The sequence below is a fragment of the Aulonocara sp. 'chitande type north' Nkhata Bay genome, linkage group LG22, assembly GCF_057382095.1.
Source record: "Aulonocara sp. 'chitande type north' Nkhata Bay isolate Kocher_YH1m ecotype deep benthic linkage group LG22, A_spYH_male_GT1.1, whole genome shotgun sequence".
NCBI classification, from domain to species: Eukaryota; Metazoa; Chordata; class Actinopteri; order Cichliformes; family Cichlidae; genus Aulonocara; species Aulonocara sp. 'chitande type north' Nkhata Bay.
Window position 1 is genome coordinate 6,000,219 of NC_141364.1, and position 18,584 is coordinate 6,018,802.

Genomic DNA, 18,584 nt, shown 5'->3' on the forward strand with positions numbered 1-18,584 from the left:
TTGAACTCATGAAGAAGTGATTAGTCCAGCGTCTCAGGCCTACCTCGTGGCCTGGTAATCTGTGGTAATCTTGCGGGGTTAGGTGGATGAGTTTAATGCTTACTGACACTCATGCTGTCATTGTCTGAACGACCACCTAAGAGAGGGAAAAACAGATGATGGAGGCAAAGATCTGGGATTAGGAGTCATGAAGACAGAGTCACGTCTATGTCCAAGTAATTTGAGCTGCACTTAATCCTGCCAGGTGCCACATTTGTAAATTGGTTATATTTAATACAACGTATTAGACTCAAATCATTAAACTACAATCTGATGTAGCAATATAATTCTGGGATAGGGTCCACCCCCCTGTGATAATATAATATAATATAATATAATATAATATAATATAATATGATTCCATCAGACCATATTGTATTGTATCATGTCCTATTGCAACACATCATACATTATAAGCACAAACGTATTGGGCCTGACCTCTTGATCACCAGTTCTTGTGTTCTCTCTGCTTGTACACAAGCAATTACTTAAAAAGATTCCACTGAAGTCTGAATGTGTGCAGATTTTGTAGTAAAAGCAATTAATTACAAATTACGATCAGTGTGTCAGAAACATACAGATCATTAAAGACGTCTAGAACATGAAAAGCACCATTTTTTAAATAAAAAAAAGTGTGTGTGTTTTCATATTTGAAATCATATTTCCCAGTATTTGACAGTTTTCTTTTCAAAATTTATTATCCACTAAATGTGAATTAAAGTGTTGATAACTATAAAAAATTAGGTATTTCCAATTTCCTATTTTAGATCAAGTTTGATGGGCATCACAGCAGGAGTTTCTCTGTGTACGCTATAAACACAGATTGATTGAAGAGGCACTGAGGTTTAATTTCATCTTATCAAATCAGCGTGAGGCAAACCTATAATCCACACACTCCACAAATGCATGTACTGTTCTGCTGGATTATTTGGTACCACGCACCTGACCACGTCATCAGTATAAAAGTCTAAATGATGAAGACAAACTGCACAAAACCTGAAATTCAAAGATCCCTAGAAGGAGAGGGGCTGAGCTGAGAGTGCTACCGCTATTTATTTATTTATTTTTTAGATTTTCCACAGACATCACGATAAAATCATTGTCAGGTTTAACACAACAATGGTGACGATCCGATATGGTGACACCTTCCTCAAGACATTCATTTTTACTGACTCTGATCTCAGTCTTAGATTAGAAATGCTGGTTTTACTGAAGATGTCAGCGATAGAAAAACTGAATTAACACAGCTCGTTGAAGCATCACAGATTTCCATAAATACAAGTAAAAAAATATAGTTTCCCTGTTTGAGAGAGCTCTTTGCTTCATCAGTAAAAGCTGAAATCCAGCTGCTGCCGATTGATCGGCTTACACTTGCAGAACATAATGAAAAAAAAAATCTACTTACCTTTCCTTGGATCTCAGGAGAGGCTCTTTTTGTGTTTCCTTCACCTGTCTTCAAGCAGGGTTCCAGTTTCCTTCACCTTTCTTTTTCATGCTCCCTTATTACTCCCTTGTGCTTCTTTGGGTGAGTTTCCATCAGAAACCCACCCAGATTTCCCTCTAATCCTCCCAAGTCCATCTGTTACTTTCCCTCCCCTTTGCTCCCTGCAGTGTCTTTTCCTCCACTCTCACTCTCGCCTCGCCTGCCTTCCTCATCACGCCTCCTCTCTCAGTCATGGCCTTGCTGACCTGTCCTTCTATAGATTAATTTGTATACATGGTATAGAAAGGCTTAGATTGAGACGAGAGCTGGTGTTGTGATTGTAATTCTGCTCCTTTAACTCTGACCCGTCTTAACACAAGTGAGGTGCAGCTACTGTTTATACTGAGTGATGACTGCACAAATCACTGGGCCGTGATTAGAAAATGATTTTGAGTTTGCTGGATGTTTTCTTGCTTCAGTTGCCTTTGTGGTCTGTTGAAATGAAACATCTGTTTTGTTGCTACACCTTAAAAAACGTTTTTAAGAACTTCTCCATCTGTATCCTAAGATGATGCCAAAACCTTACCAACACTCTCTAATTATCAGTCACCAGTCAGAAATCATGTGAGGCCCAGCTTTGGTTTTCTTATCTGGTTAGTCATCAACATTGCATACTATTGTGAAAGTGCTTTAAATTGCTAATGTTATGAATTTGTGTTGTACACAGGGACATTAATATTTGATCCCCTGCTGTATTGAAATTCATTTGTATGGTAGTTTCATTTTAATTGAAAGAGACAGAAATCCAACAAAAGTCCAGAAGAAATTGCATCACATAAAAGTTATTGACTTAAATTTCACTGAGAAATTTAAGTGAAATTCTGGCTGGAATCCCCTGGAACCCAGCCAGAATTCTCCCAATCAATCAATCCACCATCGTGGTCAAGTCCAAAGAGCTCCCAGAGGACATCAGGAATACGACTGTAGACCTGAACATGGCTGGGATGGACTACAAGACCATCAGCAAGAAGCTTGGTGAGAAGGTGACAGGTGTAGGTGCAATTGTCCGGAAGAGGGAGAACTCTAAACGGCCATCAGTCATCCTTGGTCTGCAGCTCCATGTAAGCTCTTGAATCATGGGGTGAGGGTGATCATGAGAAGATGGTGGATCAGTACAAAACTACATGGGAGGAGCTTATTATATTATATTAAGTATCTGAAGCCAGTTGGGAGCACAGTCACCAAGAATACTGTTGTTAACACTGATGGATGTATCCCCCTCCTCAGGAAGGAATGTATACAGGCCATCTTAAGTTTGCCAGTGAACATCAGAGATGGTTCAGAGAAGTCTTGGGAGAAAATGCTGCCATCAGATGAAAAACAAGTTGACCTCTTTGGTATCAACTCAACGCACTGTGGTTGGAGGAAGTGAAATGCTGAGTATGAAACATTTGCTTTGGAGCTGTTTTCATGCTAAGGGTGCAGGATGACATCATGATGCAGATGGATGGGGCCCACTTCTGTTAATCTTAAGATGGGTCATCGATGACTCTTCCAGCATGACAGTGACTCAGAACACCAAGGGAACAAAGGAGTGGCTAAATAAGAAGCACATTAAGGCTGAGCGGCGTGCCTCCAGATGTCTTCTGTGGTTGCTTCTTGGTTTTGTTTCTTGCACTAAACAACACATTCCTCATCATGCATTGAAAGCCTAGGTTAGTTTAGTTTTTTCCTTTGTTTCTTACATTCAAAATAAACAGTGTTTTAATTGGGATTCATTTGGCATCTCCCTTTTTGTCATGGCTGTGGAGCCTGGTTTGTGACAGTATATCAGAGGGTCAGCTCAGATTGTGCCGTTTGGAGGCAGAGGTACAGAGGAAAGGGCGAGATCGATTGGACATGTGCAGAAGAGGGATGGCGGATAAATTGGATAAAGGATGCTGAAAATGGCCATACCAGGCAGGAGGAAAAGATAAAGACCACAAAGAAGACTCATGGAAAGAAGACATGAAGAGTACTGGTGTCACATAAGAGGATGTAAGGGATAGGCAAGTTGCTGTGACAACAGAAATGGGAACGATAGAAAGAAGAAGCAAGTGACTTTACTCTCTATGACATTATCTTAACTACTCTGATGCAGTTTGACCTTTTAAAGAAAACTGTTTGTTCTCCTGTTACTTTATTGGATTCATTCTCATCTATAGCAGCTCCACTCTGTGGGCTTGTTCTCATTTCAAGGCACACAGTAACCAAACAGGTACATTTACACCCCTTTAACTAACTGTTTTTTTTAACCAACGTACTCTTTTTCCCTGATTCCAGATTTATTGCTTTAAGTGACATTTTCACCAGCTGCCCTGACACAGCATTAATATTTAACCTTGTTTTTTAACCAGTCCTTTAAAATGAAAGCATTGGTTTCAAGTAACTTGAACTGCTCTTCACATCTACCCCCTGGGGTAGTGAGTGGGCATCACTGACTTTGAAAGCAATATGTTCAGCAATCACACGTCTAAATGTTACCAAACACACTGAGATAGCAAATGATGTGTTGTTGGGCTATTTTAAACATGTTTCTCCTCAGCCTGCGAGCGAGGATTTTATGATTATTATCCATCCAAACTGGTTTAAAGAGGGACTCAAGTACAACAAACTTTAATAATTATAATTATGAAAATTTTGTCAGGTTGTGATTTATTTATTTAATTAATTGGGCAGGTGTTAAAGGAAAACCTGCACTTAATATGGTGACACTTTTTATTCAGAATCAGCTTACAGAGGTTTAATTAGTTCAAGGATTCGTAATGAGCAGAAAAAATTGTTCATGGTCATTATTCTGAATCTATCCCGCTGTATGAAGGCGATGGCTAGGATTATATAACTCTACTTACTGTACAAAAAAACAAAAGGCGACACAAGGTCTCAACTGACCATCGTGTCCTAAAATGACTGAAGCTGACTGTCAAATTCCCAATCTGCCCTGGTCTGTTTTTAAGACACTAAAGCCCTCTATTCATGAATGGAGGGACTCAGCTCATCTGTCAATCCTATATTTTCTGCTCTTGTGCCCAATATCTGTAATGGCTTCATCTGCCCTCCACTCACCCTTGCACTTCTAAATTAATCAGGAGATTAATGAATGATGAGTGAATGAATAATTAAAGCAGGCCTAATGCTGTGGCCAAATAAATATAGGCTAAAGATACTGTTTGAAGACAGTTATTTAACTTTGACAATTTGTGGCTGTATGTCTGCATATTTATTCCATAAAAATCTAAGACAACTGGTTTAAACATCATAATGATAGTAATAATAACTAAAAAAAAAAATAAAAAAAAATCCCATATTTGCTAACGATGCGGAATTTATCAATGTGCAAATATTTATAGCTTTAAACGTTTCTTCTGCACAGGTGCTGGAAAATGTTTTGTGTAAATGTTGGTAATCATGGCCCTCTAGTGGTGACAGTGAGAAAGTCCTCAAAGACAGAAATCATGAGTGAGAAATAATTCAGGTTAAGAAAAGTGAGATTTGAGAAGTTGAGGGATCCACTGTGGACAGCCAGACCCAAAAGAGGCAGAGTGACTGTATCATGAATCGTTTTATTTCTCAAATGTACTGTCACAGTTTACAACACAACTATACATTTTAATACACAGCAAAATAAATTCATTTCATACAAAATTAAATCTGAGAAATAATAGTCATGTGAAGCTAGACTGTATTCCAGTCTGTTTTTCCACCAACGTTCACATATTAACGAGTCAGTAACACAGTAAGGACTCGTACAGCCCATGAAGCACAAAGCCATGTGATCCCTTCATCAGGTTTGCCTGCTTCACTGTGGCTTTAATTTACAGTTTTCAAAACTAATAAATGATGATGATGAATCCTGCTACCATTTAAGTTTTCAAAGTAAAATGTAACAAGAAGAGAAAATACAACCATTTAGTCTCCTTTCAGATGTTTGTGTTGAAGTAAATGAGGAGCAAGTACACATACACGTCCGCTCAAACAGCATACACATTAAACAAGTTGATATTCTTGAACTCTGTTTTTAATTTCGCCAAAACGGTATTTCAGTTTCTCCTCAGAAAGAGCCGGGAAACCAAGAAGACAATTACACAATGACTCAAAAATGTCTACAGAGCTAAACGGGAAGATGAAGCCACCGTTGGTTACCGAGCTGATTCACAAAGAAATATTTAAACAACCAATCAGATTAAAGTCAGTTAACATCACACGATCAATACCACCAGGCCAGCCTGCCTGAAATGAAAGTTACACCTGACCTTGGATCTTGTTGGATTTCATTGCTGTGTCAATAATTAACCAAGCAATAAATTAATAATTAATAAATAGATCAATAAATAGTTACTTGTGATTGCAACACTCTGATATACAGTACAGTATATTTCCAGGTTTACTTGTAAATACTTCCACTATTTACATCAGCAAAATACTGCACACACACACACACACACACACACACACACACACACACACACACACACACACACACAATCCTACAGTGACGCATGTCCCAGTCAAAGATTTACAGGTCCTGTCACAACACTCAAACACACCGAAAACTCTTTAGGATTTCCACACAGACACACTGAGGTGCTCTCCGTTTGTCACACTTGTGCAGGGAAAGGAAAAAATCTAATAAATTCATTTTTAAATAAGAATTACATTGCTCTTTTTTTAATAATCTGTGTATTTGTTTATATATATTACGCTGTACACATTGTGTTTGTATATATTTGATTCATGGGCAGCATCTTGAGTTCAGGGGAGGTTAGTGTAAGCTCAGGAATGAAAGGGTTTTTTATTAAAGCATCATTAGGTGGTTTTGCATGTTTATGCTTCTAAATATGTATAAATATATACTCACCACTTCCCATTATCAATACACCACTTTTGTCGATTGTTTCCTTCTTTCTAGAAAGACACAGATGTAAGTTTACCATGTCAAATATTTAGATTGCTTCGTACATGTTAAGTACTGTCATTTCCTTCTGGCTAAATTCAACAGCACTTTGACAACCAAGCTTAGAAACATAAAAACTGCCACGTATACTATATATTTGAATTGTGAATGCCAGCTTCCACGTGGTGAGCTCTGAACAGATAATCATCCTGTGTGTTCATCACTAGGGAGTGTAGATGTGCGTCCTGTCTCCTGCTCTTCTCAGGCAGCTTGCTTGTCCAAACCAAACAAAAGCATATGATTCAGTGAGAATGTGTCATACGTGGGCTCTTGTGCTCTGTGCTAATTCTCAGCCTAGTTCTGTATAAAAATGACTCACGTCTCTGGAACTCTACTGGAGGGATGAACTCCTGTCTTTTAAAGATATTGCCTCATTTGGTGTTTTGATAATGGCGGTGGAGAACACCCTCAAACATGCTGATCTAGATTTGCCACAGCAGGTCACTGCAAAGGCCACATCACATGATTCACATCAGTTTTACCTTTTTGTGACCCCTTCTTATCTATGGAGAACAATGTCTTCCTCCAAGGCTCGACAACCATAAAGATAGAAATTTCCATTACAGGCTAAGGTGATTACTCAGAACAACTTTGCATTGGTTTGGGGGAAAGAGACACTTCAAAGTAAGGTTCAGATATTTTGCTCTAAAATTGATCCTAATGAGAATGCATACACTAAACTGTAGCACTAAACATGCAAAACTACCTTTTTGGTGATTCCAGAGATCCAAATTACATGTCAAGTTGTCAGAACGGGAATGGATTATTTTTGTTCACCATCTCATCTGACCCGCTGCCTGAGACGACTTCAGCGCCAGCCTGTGGGACGGAGCCTCTAAATTGACCGTCACCTGATGGGTGATTTCCTTGAAAGACACCTGAGTGAATCATTCCAGTTCCCATTAAGATGGAGCCTGGATATCCAAACTGCACCATTCCCACTCCTCCAATGGGGGAGTTCATGTTGTGTCCTAATTGTGGACTCTCATTGATATAAATGGGATGTATCATTTGTGTTTCTGGACCTATCTGAGATGCCTGAATCATACTGATGGAAGAATTAGACATTTCCAGAGTATTCAATGATGCTGAAGGATTGTTAGCTCCAAAAGTGGGAGTTGGTGCACCATGGGGGGAAGCTATGGTCGAAATGAAAGGGTTGGAGTATGAGGGTGATGTTTCAGCAAAAGCTCCTGGTTTTAGCAAAGGGCTGGATGTCATGCCCGCTGTTTTGAAAGTGCCTGGGAAATCAAGGAGAGTGGCAGGAAGATGGAGGGTTGAGGGGGAAGGATGGAGGGAGGGAGTTAAACACAGTTTGAAGAATTCCAGTAAAGAGAAAATGTGCCAAGGCAGAGCAGAGAGAGGGGTGAGAAGGGTTATACATCTGCTGGTTAATGTACACTAGTCTTTATACAGAGTAACTTCACTAATGCTCTCACACACACACTAATGTACAGAACAACATCTACACACTACAGCAAGGCCACAGGGGCAGGAAGGGGAGGTAAAACACACGACCACAATAAGTTTCTCCATACAAACCTACTGATAAATATTAGCCATCACCCCTCTCATCTTATCTTTGAATGACTTCAGACGAACACAAGTGGAATGCATTTTTAAAATCAGCAGGGAGTGACTTTCATTTGTCAGGTCTTCGAGGGTGTTCATGCATCCGTTTGAGTCAAGCGCACCACAAATATTTCCACATGATGAATTTGTCAGAAAAGTTACTTTTCACCCAGACTGACGCGTCATTTTTTCTGTCCTTACCGATGGCTTGTGTTTGGGCGTCAATGAGAGGGCGCTGTCTGGGTTTAGGGTCAGATGAAAACAGATCGTCCAAGTCAACCAGTGATGCCTCTGCTGAGCCCAAGAAGGAAGCAGTCTTTCGATACATCGCGTCTTCCTGCTTCGAGTGCTTTCCTGCAATAAAATAAAGGTCCAGTTCTACTCTAAAAGGTGTTTTCTTTTGGGGACAGGTCAGGGAAGAAGAGAGAGCAAAGTGGAAGAGAAGGTTAATAGATTAAGACTGTTAGGTGACTGCTGACTGACGGGGAAATGAGGATGAAAACAAGGAAAATGGTGACAAGTGCAAATCACCATGTATGGACACAATAATGAAGGTTTAACGAGTCCCCACTTTCAGGATATTAATTAAAGACAAGCCAAACATTTAGTCAATTAAATCAGAGCAGAGTGTGTTATAGGTGATTATACACAGACAATCAGTGTTTGCTCATGGGAATAATGGATAAATGACACAAACATGTATTCAGACAGTGTGTAGAATGTGATGTACCTGTGCCATTGCCACTTGTGTTGCTTGATGCACCCCAGGGGTCATTGGATTTAGATGCTCCATCTCCAAAGGGGTCACTAGATGGGGAGGAGTCTAAAGGTGGAGCAGGTGCACCCCATGCATCGTCTGTACTGGCAGGAGCCAAAGCTAGATGAGTAAATTAAACAGACAGGTTCAGGTGATGGAGAAATAAATGACAGAATTAACTCCTCTGGTTATTCCAGAGTTTTGGACCATGCTACTCAGCCTTCTTCAACAAAGACATAAAGGTGCCACATGTGATGTAAGTACAGAAATTCAGTCACAGGTCTTTCTACAACTAATAAAAATCAGTTTCCAAAATCAGTTTTCATTCATGACTGTGTAGCCACATCAGACACCACCTCCATTGTCAAGTTTGCTGACGACACTGCTGTTGTGGGCCTGATCTCCGACAACATCGAGACGGCCTACCTGGAGGAGATTAGGAACCTGGAGACCTGGTGCCAGGAGAATAACCTCCTCCTAAACATCAGCAAGACTAAGGAGCTGATCGTGGACTTCACTACAAAGCAGGCGAGGAATTACAAACCCCTCATCATCAGTGGCACCACGCCAGTGGAGAGAGTGGACAGTTTCCGATACCTGGGTGTCCACATCACTCAGGACCTGTCATGGTCCTGTCACATCAACACCCTGGTTAAGAAAGCCCGTCAGCGTCTCTTCTTCCTCAGAAGACTTAGAGACTTCCATCTGCCACTGAAGGTGCTCAAGAACTTCTACTCCTGCACCATCGAGAGCGTCCTGACGGCAAACATCTGCACCTGGTTTGGGAACAGCACCAAGCAGGACAGACGAGATCTGCAAAGGGTGGTGCGCTCGGCAGAACGCATCATTCAATCAGAGCTCCCTGACCTGCTGTCCATCTACACCAAGCGGTGCAAGTCCAAAGCTAGGAAGATTATGATGGATCTCTCCCATCCCAACAATGGACTCTTCTCACTGTTGAGGTCTGGGAAGCGCTTCCGCTCCCTTAAGGCCAAAACAGAGAGAATGAGGAGGAGCTTCTTCCCCCAGGCTATTCGGGGCCTGAACCAGGTGTAGGACTGGACTCTCCCAAACACGTCACTATAAGACTGGACTCTCACACACGTCACCACACATTTCCTATAATCCTATAATTCCTATAATTTATAATCCTTATCTTTATAATCTCTTCTGCTATTTGCACATTCTTTACTGTAAATTCCCAAGTTAATTTGTAAATTTTTGTAGTAAAGTGTAAATTGTAAATATTGTAAAACTTTTCTTCTGTCATTTAATGGTCGGGCATTGTACAGCTACAAGCATTTCACCCCCATGTCATACTGTGTATGGTTGTGTGTGTGTGTGACAAATAAAATTTGAATTTGAATTTGATATGCCTTTTTGTGAATGTGTGCACTTTAAAGTGCCATGTAAAACTCCACAGTGGAAATGAAAGGCATATACACCTACTTACAATGCATTCTCAGTGCAAGGAGTGGTGAGCACAGCAGCCCCACCCACCTTCTGTTGATAAGGGTCAGCCAATGAAAAAAAGTTGGCATCTTTTTTCAGATAAGTATAACAGTCATTTTGAACTACGACTAATTCAAACCGGTTAGAAGTTAGCAAAATTCTTCAGCTTTACGTTCTGAGAAGTACTATCCATATACAAGTATTTATTTGTTTGTTTCTTACCTGAAGGCCCCCATGGGTCATTGTCTGCTTTGGATGCATCTCCAAATGGATCAGAATTACTGGTAGGTGAAGAAGCACCTGCCGTGGTCCCCCAGGGATCTGACCCGGTGGCTGGTGGAGAAGTGGCTGGGGCTCCCCATGCAGCTGTGCTACTCTGAGGCGAGCTCACTAGAGGGGCATCGAAGGGATCTGTGGCATCTATCTTTGGTGGACTGGATGGTGCTGTGAATGGGTCTTCTTTAGGTGGTGTTGTTGGTGCAGCAAAGGGATCTTCCTTGGTCGGTTTAGATGTTGTGGAGAAGGGATCCTCTTGAGGTGGAGATGTTGGGGCAGCGAAGGGGTCATCTTTTGCATGTAAAGATGGTGTAGAGAACGGATCCTCTTTGGGTGGTGTTGTTGGTGCAGCAAAGGGATCTTGAACAGGTTTGGTTGGCACTGAGAAAGGATCTTCTTTAGGTGGTGTTGTGGGAGCAGTGAAAGGGTCCTCTTTCCCTGATGACGGTTCTGCAAATGGGTCCTCTTTAGGGGGTGTTAATGCTTTTGCACTGAAGGGATCATCTTTTGGAGAGCTAAATGGATCGTCTTTAGGTGCATTAAATGGATCGTCTTTAGGTGCATTAAATGGATCGTCTTTAGGTGCATTGAATGGATCGTCTTTTGGGGTAATGAAAGGATCTTCTTTAGGGGCACTAAAAGGATCATCTTTTGGGGCGATAAATGGGTCATCTTTTGGAGCTTTGAAAGGATCATCCTTTGGAACATTAAACGGATCATTGTTAGAAGAGCTGAAAGGGTCTGGTTCATCTTTCTGAGCAGCAAATGGATCCTCCGTGTCTTTGGGGGCACTGAAAGGGTCTGAACTGTCCTTTGGGGTGTTGAAAGGTGTTGATGCACTAAAGGGATCTTCCCCATTTTTCGGTGCCACAAAGGGATCTTCCCCATTTTTCGGTGCCACAAAGGGATCTTCCCCATTTTTCGGAGCCGCAAAGGGATCTTCCCCATTTTTCGGAGCCGCAAAGGGATCTTCCCCATTTTTCGGAGCCGCAAAGGGATCTTCCCCATTTTTTGATGCCACAAAAGGATCATCATTAGTTTGATCTGCTGCAAATGGATCTTTATCAGGACTTGTTGGAGCCCCCCAGGGACCACTGCTAGCTGCTGTTTCAGTTGTGTCAGGTCTTGAGGGGGTGCCCCATGGATCTACGGCCTCTTTAGGTTCTTTGGGGGCTCCCCATGGGTCCGTTTTTACTTCCTCTTCTTTCTCTCCTCCCCAAGCATCAGTTTTAACATCAGAACCTTTATTAGCATCCTCCCATTTTAGCTCCTCTTCACTCATCTTGGCCTAGCATATCGTTGCAAAATGGTTAATACAAATAATTCATATGCCATAATAATTTCATATACCAAAATGCTATATGCTGTGGCTAACCTCCATTTAATGGCACAATACAGACGATAGTTGTTCTTAATCAGCACATACAGTAATTAAAAATATATAGCTAGGTTAGACTCTTACTACTACTACTACTACTACTACTATAGTTGCTGGATAGACTGCAGGTTCTTGGACTGAGGCAGCCCTAAAAACCAATGGAGATCAAACTGCAACACATCATAGGAATCTGCAATGGGCTTCTCAATATATAACTTCTGCCTATTGAGATTTTTTTGTTTACTTTAATAAAACAGAAGGCCTTCAAATGTAAACACATTGGCTAAATGTTTGGAGAGTTTCCTCGTTAGCCTACCATTTATCGGCAATGGCTTTTTATCTGAAATAGAGCCTCTTGGCAGCATCATATTGGTGTAATGTTCGATCTTTCTACACCTGTGCACTGTACTTACCCGTCTCTCTGTTTCTTTCTTCTCAGCTTCCTGTTTAAGCCGCTCTTCTTTGCGGGCGGCGAAGGAAGCCGTCAAGTCAGCTACAGAGGGTATGTTGTCCAAAGATGGAAGCCCTGAGGCCCCAGGTACATAACAGGGCTTATAGTTTGGATCCTTGACGTTGTCCGTAGATGATGCTGGTTAGAAAGTAAGCAAAAGAATATAAATGATCAGTGAAGAAAACCTGTTGGAACAACAGTATATAGCAGTGATATAAAAAAAGGCTTACCAGCTGCACTTTTTGATGTCTTTTCTCTGGTTTTGACAGCAAACTCTCTCTCTTCCTTTAGTTTCTCATCGTCCTCCATAAGAACAAGAACAACCTTGGCCTTGTCTCTCACATTTACACCCTAGCACAAATATGGCTACAATAAGCGTTCACTTGGCTCTGACCATTTCAGAAAAATTATTTAAGCCTGAAATACTTGTGCTTGAAGAAAACCCCAATGCTTTTTGCTAAACAAGATCAGAACTATTCAAGATCTAATTTAAAACAAACTATAGCACATGATTAAAAAAAACAAAAAAAAAAAACAAGTTTATTCATGCTGTAGAGAAATTAAATGTGTTTGTTACTCTGAAAAGGTTTTCAGTTAGGAGTATCTTAAGGTGATTGAGGCAGCAAACCTAGACTACACTTTCATTCTTGCTGTAAACCTGGTCTGAAGGTTAATGACATAAATATTATAGTACCAGTAACTGTCTTAATGCATAGCATGAAATCCTTTAATGGAACCTAAAAGACTACATCCATTTGACATAATCAGGAAGTGTGTATCACCTGATCTTTGCCATCCTTTTCTACAAAGCGGTACTCTGTGAGAGCTTTGACAATGTAGATGTTGTCTTTCATCTTCAGAAGCACGCGATCATCACCGGTCTTCAGCAGGTACTCCAGGAGTGTCAGGGACTAGGATAAAAAACACATGACAACACAAACTCATTTATATACAATAAAAATGCCGTTTCCTATCACTACAATGCTTCTTGTTTTATCTGCATTAGGGAATAAATAGGACAAGTAAAAAGGAACAAAAAATATTGGTGCAATGGATGAAAGATAAGAAAAACAACTGAAAAGACATAATTTCTCTGGAACTGATGAGCCAACACTGAGTCATGTGGCTGACTGGCAAAGCTGAAATGGAAGCAGTGATACGGCTGATGTTCAGAAAGTAATAACTGCCACTTAATAGACTAAACTGTGCTTTTAAAGAGAAACTAAATATATTTTTGCTGTAAGGTTTTTTGTTTTTTTTAAACACTAAATATTAAAAAACTTTACAAAGTTAAATGTTTATTTTTAAAACCTTGCATATTCCTATATAGATACTGTACATGCTACTTAGATGAAGAATGCCTTCTATCTTCTCTGTTGGTCCCATCAGGGGGTCGTGACAGCAGATCAACTGCCTCCATCTCACCCTATTCTCCGCATCCTCTTGTGTCACACCAACCCTCACACCAAGCTGATAGAGGGTTCCCTATGTGCTAGCTTACTGTTATGCTGTTCTACTGAATTCAACTTACACAGTCTGTTTTATTAGATTATTTTTGCTTTTCATTTGATAATGGCTGCACAGGAAACAAGTAGAAACAGTGTTATGAAACTTAAGGGTAAGAGGCTTGGGGAATAGTTGAGGAGTTTAACCAATGCAACAATCCTTTTATTGTTAATCACAAAAATAAAACAAAAGCTGTGGTATATGAGGTTTTACATGCTGCCCTCACTCTAATTCAAACAATCAACACTGCGATGGATTAAAACTCAAACTAGTTCTTTTGTGTTAATTTTATTGATTTATTGTTTCCTGTGACAGATGACTTCAGTCAGTCATTCATGTAGTTTGGAGCAAACTGCAACACACAATCTGTACAGCCATGTTTTGAACAGGCACAATCACACAGACATATTCAGTGACTGTATCGTGTAGCTGTATCAACATAACATGATTTTGCATGTGGTGCATTAAAGGGACATCTGGAAACTGTAGCTGCAAAAAAAAATAAAAAAATAAAAAAATAACCCTCACTTCAGATGGGCACCGCATTGTAGAGATGAGTAACAGAAGACAGAAACTGACTATATCTGAAGATGAATGTTTCCCATCTTTTTTGTGAATAAATGGACAATTCCACACTTAACATCTCATCCCCGAAGAATCCAATATATGTCTGAAACCAGCATCTATCCTCTAAAGCAAACCCTTCTTTGTTCCAGTGTTACTCCTTCACCGTCGCTCACCTTGTGGATATGTCTCCAGTTCTTGTCGTCTTTCAGCCGTTTCCAGAGCATTGTCATGATCTCATTACAGGCCACAACGTTGTACGTTAGGTCGGAAATGTCGGCCATCTGAGAGCTGGATGGGCCCCATGGGTCATTGGATGTCGCCTCTCTCACCTGCAACAGAAGTAAAGAGAGTAGAAAGAGGCCAAAACAGCTTCAGGAAAGTTGAAAGTTTGAGATGCTAACTTATAAAATGTTAACATCAGGGTTTTGGAGGACTGGCAGCAGCAGGGCATCTCATTACATGAGCCATGCTACCAAAGATGTTTAGTAATCAGTTCTCAAGGACATTATTGATCATGTTTGAGATCAGCATCCAAAAAAGGAGTTCATCTCTATATTTTCTTTGACTCTAAGAAATTCAGGTTCAGGGCTTAAAATTGATGGTTTCTGCTTTGTTTTAATTAGTAGGATTTTTACTTGAGTAACCCTTTAGTCACTCTAACCTCTTAAAGTATAAGCAATTGTTACCACACCAGACGACTTGAATTTAAAGCTACTAGTGTTCAAACACATGCCAGAAATGTATTATTTGTTGTGCATACAATGATGCACAGACTACATAATAAATATTTACCTTTATTGTCCTCCTAAATTTAACCTACATAATTTTTTAAATATTATTTGCATTACTGGATGAGGTAATATTGAATTGAAAGGCTGAAAACATTATGGTTTTGAGGTCATACACAATTTAAATCTAGCTTCTCCTACCTTGACCTCGGCCTCAGAGTAGTTCTGGACCAGGTTCTTCAGCTGTCGACGGAGCATAGAAGACGTCATGATGTCCGGAGGAGAGGTGGGGAATCAAACCACCGCGATCTGATTTAGAGAAAACATGAGAACAAAGCAAAAGAAAACACAAAGAGTTCTAAAAATGTAACATTTTTGAAATTTTTGGGGATGTCTACATCGATTACCAAGGAAATTTACCCTAACTTTTATCTGAAGCTACATCCACATATACATTTTTTTGCTAATTGTGCATCATTTTTGTAGTTGACGGTTGGTCGATAATGGAGATGAAGCAGAGGTTTATTGTTTTGTGAAAATGCTATCTTTATTTTAGTCAGATTGCTTGGTTCAACATAACTGGTGTTCTGATTGCTAAGACCCAGTAAAATGTTATGTTGGACCAGGAACTACCCAGCTGTTGGCCTATTCAGATCAGTTTTTCATCAGACAGCAAATTGGAAGAAGATAAACCCCATCTTTCAGCTTGTTGCACAATCAGTGAAGCAGCACAAGACTTTGACTTATAATAATGACTGAAAATCTTGTAGATCCACATGTCTAGGAGCATGTGTGTGATAAAAACACTCACAAGATTTGGTGTAATTTGAAGTGCAGCGTCTCTGATGGGCTCACTTTATGAGCCGCAGAGAGTGAGCACTTGGACGGAGACTCAGGTGGAGTTTTTTTTCTATAGTTTCAAACAGCAACACTTTGTTTCTGTAATCACAATCAAACCTTTACAATTAAAAAGCCCACGAGTCGTTTATCAAGCTATTTCTTCAGTAGCCCTTAACATGAAAAGGAGATCCTCCCATCAAACACCTGTTTGTTTTATACACCGACAGCTGTATAATCTATACAAATAAACTGAGTGAGTTTGTCAGTTTTAAATTTGACCGTCCTGCTTCTGTCTTTATAGCAGAGATACCTGCAGCATTACAGGGTGAGTCAAAAGGGAAGTCACAATAGCTCTATGACATTTATTTTCTAAAGCTCAAGTTATTTTATACTTTCCTGTTTTATATCATTCATAAAAACAGACAATATACTAATAAATGATGCCATTTTATATATTATTATTATTATTATTATTATTATTATTATAATAATAAATCCAGGCCAGGCCTACACTGCTTTTTGAAAACTTCACTCCGACTTGAACAAAATTCCATCATGGATATAAATTTGAGTGACCTCTAAGTTACATATGGGCAACGTATGTTGAACGTGAAATGTGAAACAAATGCAAACAAACAGCAGGGTGCAAGATGCTAGCAGGCAGGGGACACATGGAACGCCATAACCAAGTAGCTGGCAAAGTATACAGGAACATCTGTGCCGAGTATGGCCTGAAAGTTCCAAGGTCAAAATGGGAGACGCCCCCTAGGATGGTCGAGAATGACTGAGCTAAGATCCTGTGGGACTTCCAGATACAGAAAGACAAACTAGAGATAACTAACCAACCAGACATAGTAGTGGTGGAGAAGCAGAGGAAGAGGCCGTAACAATAGTGAATGACAGCAAAATCAAGAAGAAGGAACACAAGAAGCTGGAGAAGTACCAAGGGCTCAGAGAAGAGCTCGAGAAGTTGTCAAGGGTAAAGGTAACAGTGGTCCCAGCGGTGATCTGAGCACTTAGTGTAGTGACCCCCAAGCTAAAATCCTAGGCCTGTGGTAGAGGACTCGAGCTTGAATAATAGACCACCTGCAGGGCCGAGACGGGAATTAGCCACTGTTTCCCTAATGCTTCGCTGAGGCATGTTAATGCCAAGTTTTGCCTTGTCATTCAGTGACAATCATTTTTTATTTGTTGTTATTTCTACAACATGCATCTGCACAAACTTTTTTAATTAATTATTTAGAAAATTCTGTTAAAGTGGATGCTCAATTAGCTCGTAGGCTAAGCAAGTCAAGATATGCTGCAAGGCTAGATGCAGCAGCCCATGGTTGACTCCAACCTGAGGTTATTTGCTGTGTGTCCATGTAATCTTCACTGTGCTATTAAATGAATTCAAAAAAGCCCCCAAACTAAAAAAAAACAACAACTAAAAAGCAGTCTGTTAACGCTTTTGTCAGATGATAGGAATCATTATAGTTGCTAGTGCAGAGGCAAAACTCTTACATAAAAATCTAAATGTCATGCATGGTGTAGATGCCACAAATGGAGAAAAACACTGTGAAAGACACAGTCAAAGAACTGCTCTTTCATTCAGCTATGAATACTGGTTTCCCTTTGAGCCCGAAAACCCCCCCCAAAACCCTTCAGTCTGCAGCTGCATATAAAGTTATGTTTTTTTTTGTACTTCACTCTGGACCAATACAACTCTGACCTACTGGCCTGCTTTTTAATCTACAACTCAATTGATTTTGACGATGGCAATGCCACATATAACAGTAATCAATACACAAATCATATGCAATGCAACTATATGTTCTCGCGCATGAACAACACAGTGACATACCTTCAGTAAAATCGTCCTCTGTTGTAAAAGTCTAACTTTCGGTTGTATTTGTGCAGCTCCTGGCTCAGTTAGCATTCATCCTGCTGATCCCCTCTTCCTCCTGCCTGCATTGGTTTGTCTGAGGATGTCAGAAACCAGATCCTAACGCTGCAATGAGAAACCAGTCAACATATAAAAGAGCTGACCAGTGGGAGGTACACATAACTGACTGCAAAGCGTAAACTAACCTAATGTAGGTGACAGCTTTGTCACTGCGACAAACATATATCCCCACCTACGTTAGCTCAGAATCTAGCTGAGCTACAAGCTAGTTAGCTACCAGGGCATGTTAGATAAATTTTAAGAAAAGAAAAAATAAAATTGCATGTTTAGCGCAACTGGATACTTAGTCTTAGGATACGCAGTCGTGGTGTTTGTAACAAGAGTCAGGGTAGGTGTTTTCAGGACCTCGGAGAGCGACTGAAGACGGTCAGCAGGCGTCAATATGGCTAACAGCCAAGCGGTGTTGTCAAGGCAGCGAGCTCCATCATAAATATCCGATTTTAGTGTTCAAATGGTGGGATATATTCCACGAAACGTCCCCTGCTTTTAGTTCAAAACTACAACTGACGTTTTGCATATCAAACATGCATATTTACAGTAAAAATAAAGCACTAACCATGAGCAGATATTCAGGAATCTTCGAGGAGACGACACGACCGGACGGTTTCCGCTTCCGCAGTTTTCAGCACCTGCCAGGCCACGCCCCCTCTCAAAATT

General features: G+C 40.3%; 1 protein-coding gene across 4 annotated transcripts in view; it reads right to left on the reverse strand.

Moving 5' to 3' along the window:
* epn1b (epsin 1b) overlaps positions 1-18,584 on the reverse strand; it is a 19,072-nt gene continuing 488 nt past the window's right edge. Inside the window, exons 2-12 of one of the 4 annotated variants that reach the window (XM_086280626.1) lie at positions 18,484-18,556; positions 17,826-17,972; positions 15,344-15,451; positions 14,588-14,743; positions 13,124-13,252; positions 12,572-12,692; positions 12,304-12,479; positions 10,459-11,800; positions 8,758-8,904; positions 8,229-8,381; positions 1-136 (exon numbers count right to left, since the gene is read on the reverse strand). In XM_086280626.1, coding sequence (XP_086136752.1) covers positions 93-136; positions 8,229-8,381; positions 8,758-8,904; positions 10,459-11,800; positions 12,304-12,479; positions 12,572-12,692; positions 13,124-13,252; positions 14,588-14,743; positions 15,344-15,412 — 2,337 coding nt within the window. In that variant the 5' untranslated portion in view covers positions 15,413-15,451; positions 17,826-17,972; positions 18,484-18,556 and the 3' untranslated portion in view covers positions 1-92. The other 3 variants (XM_086280623.1, XM_086280624.1, XM_086280625.1) reach the window with 3 other exon arrangements.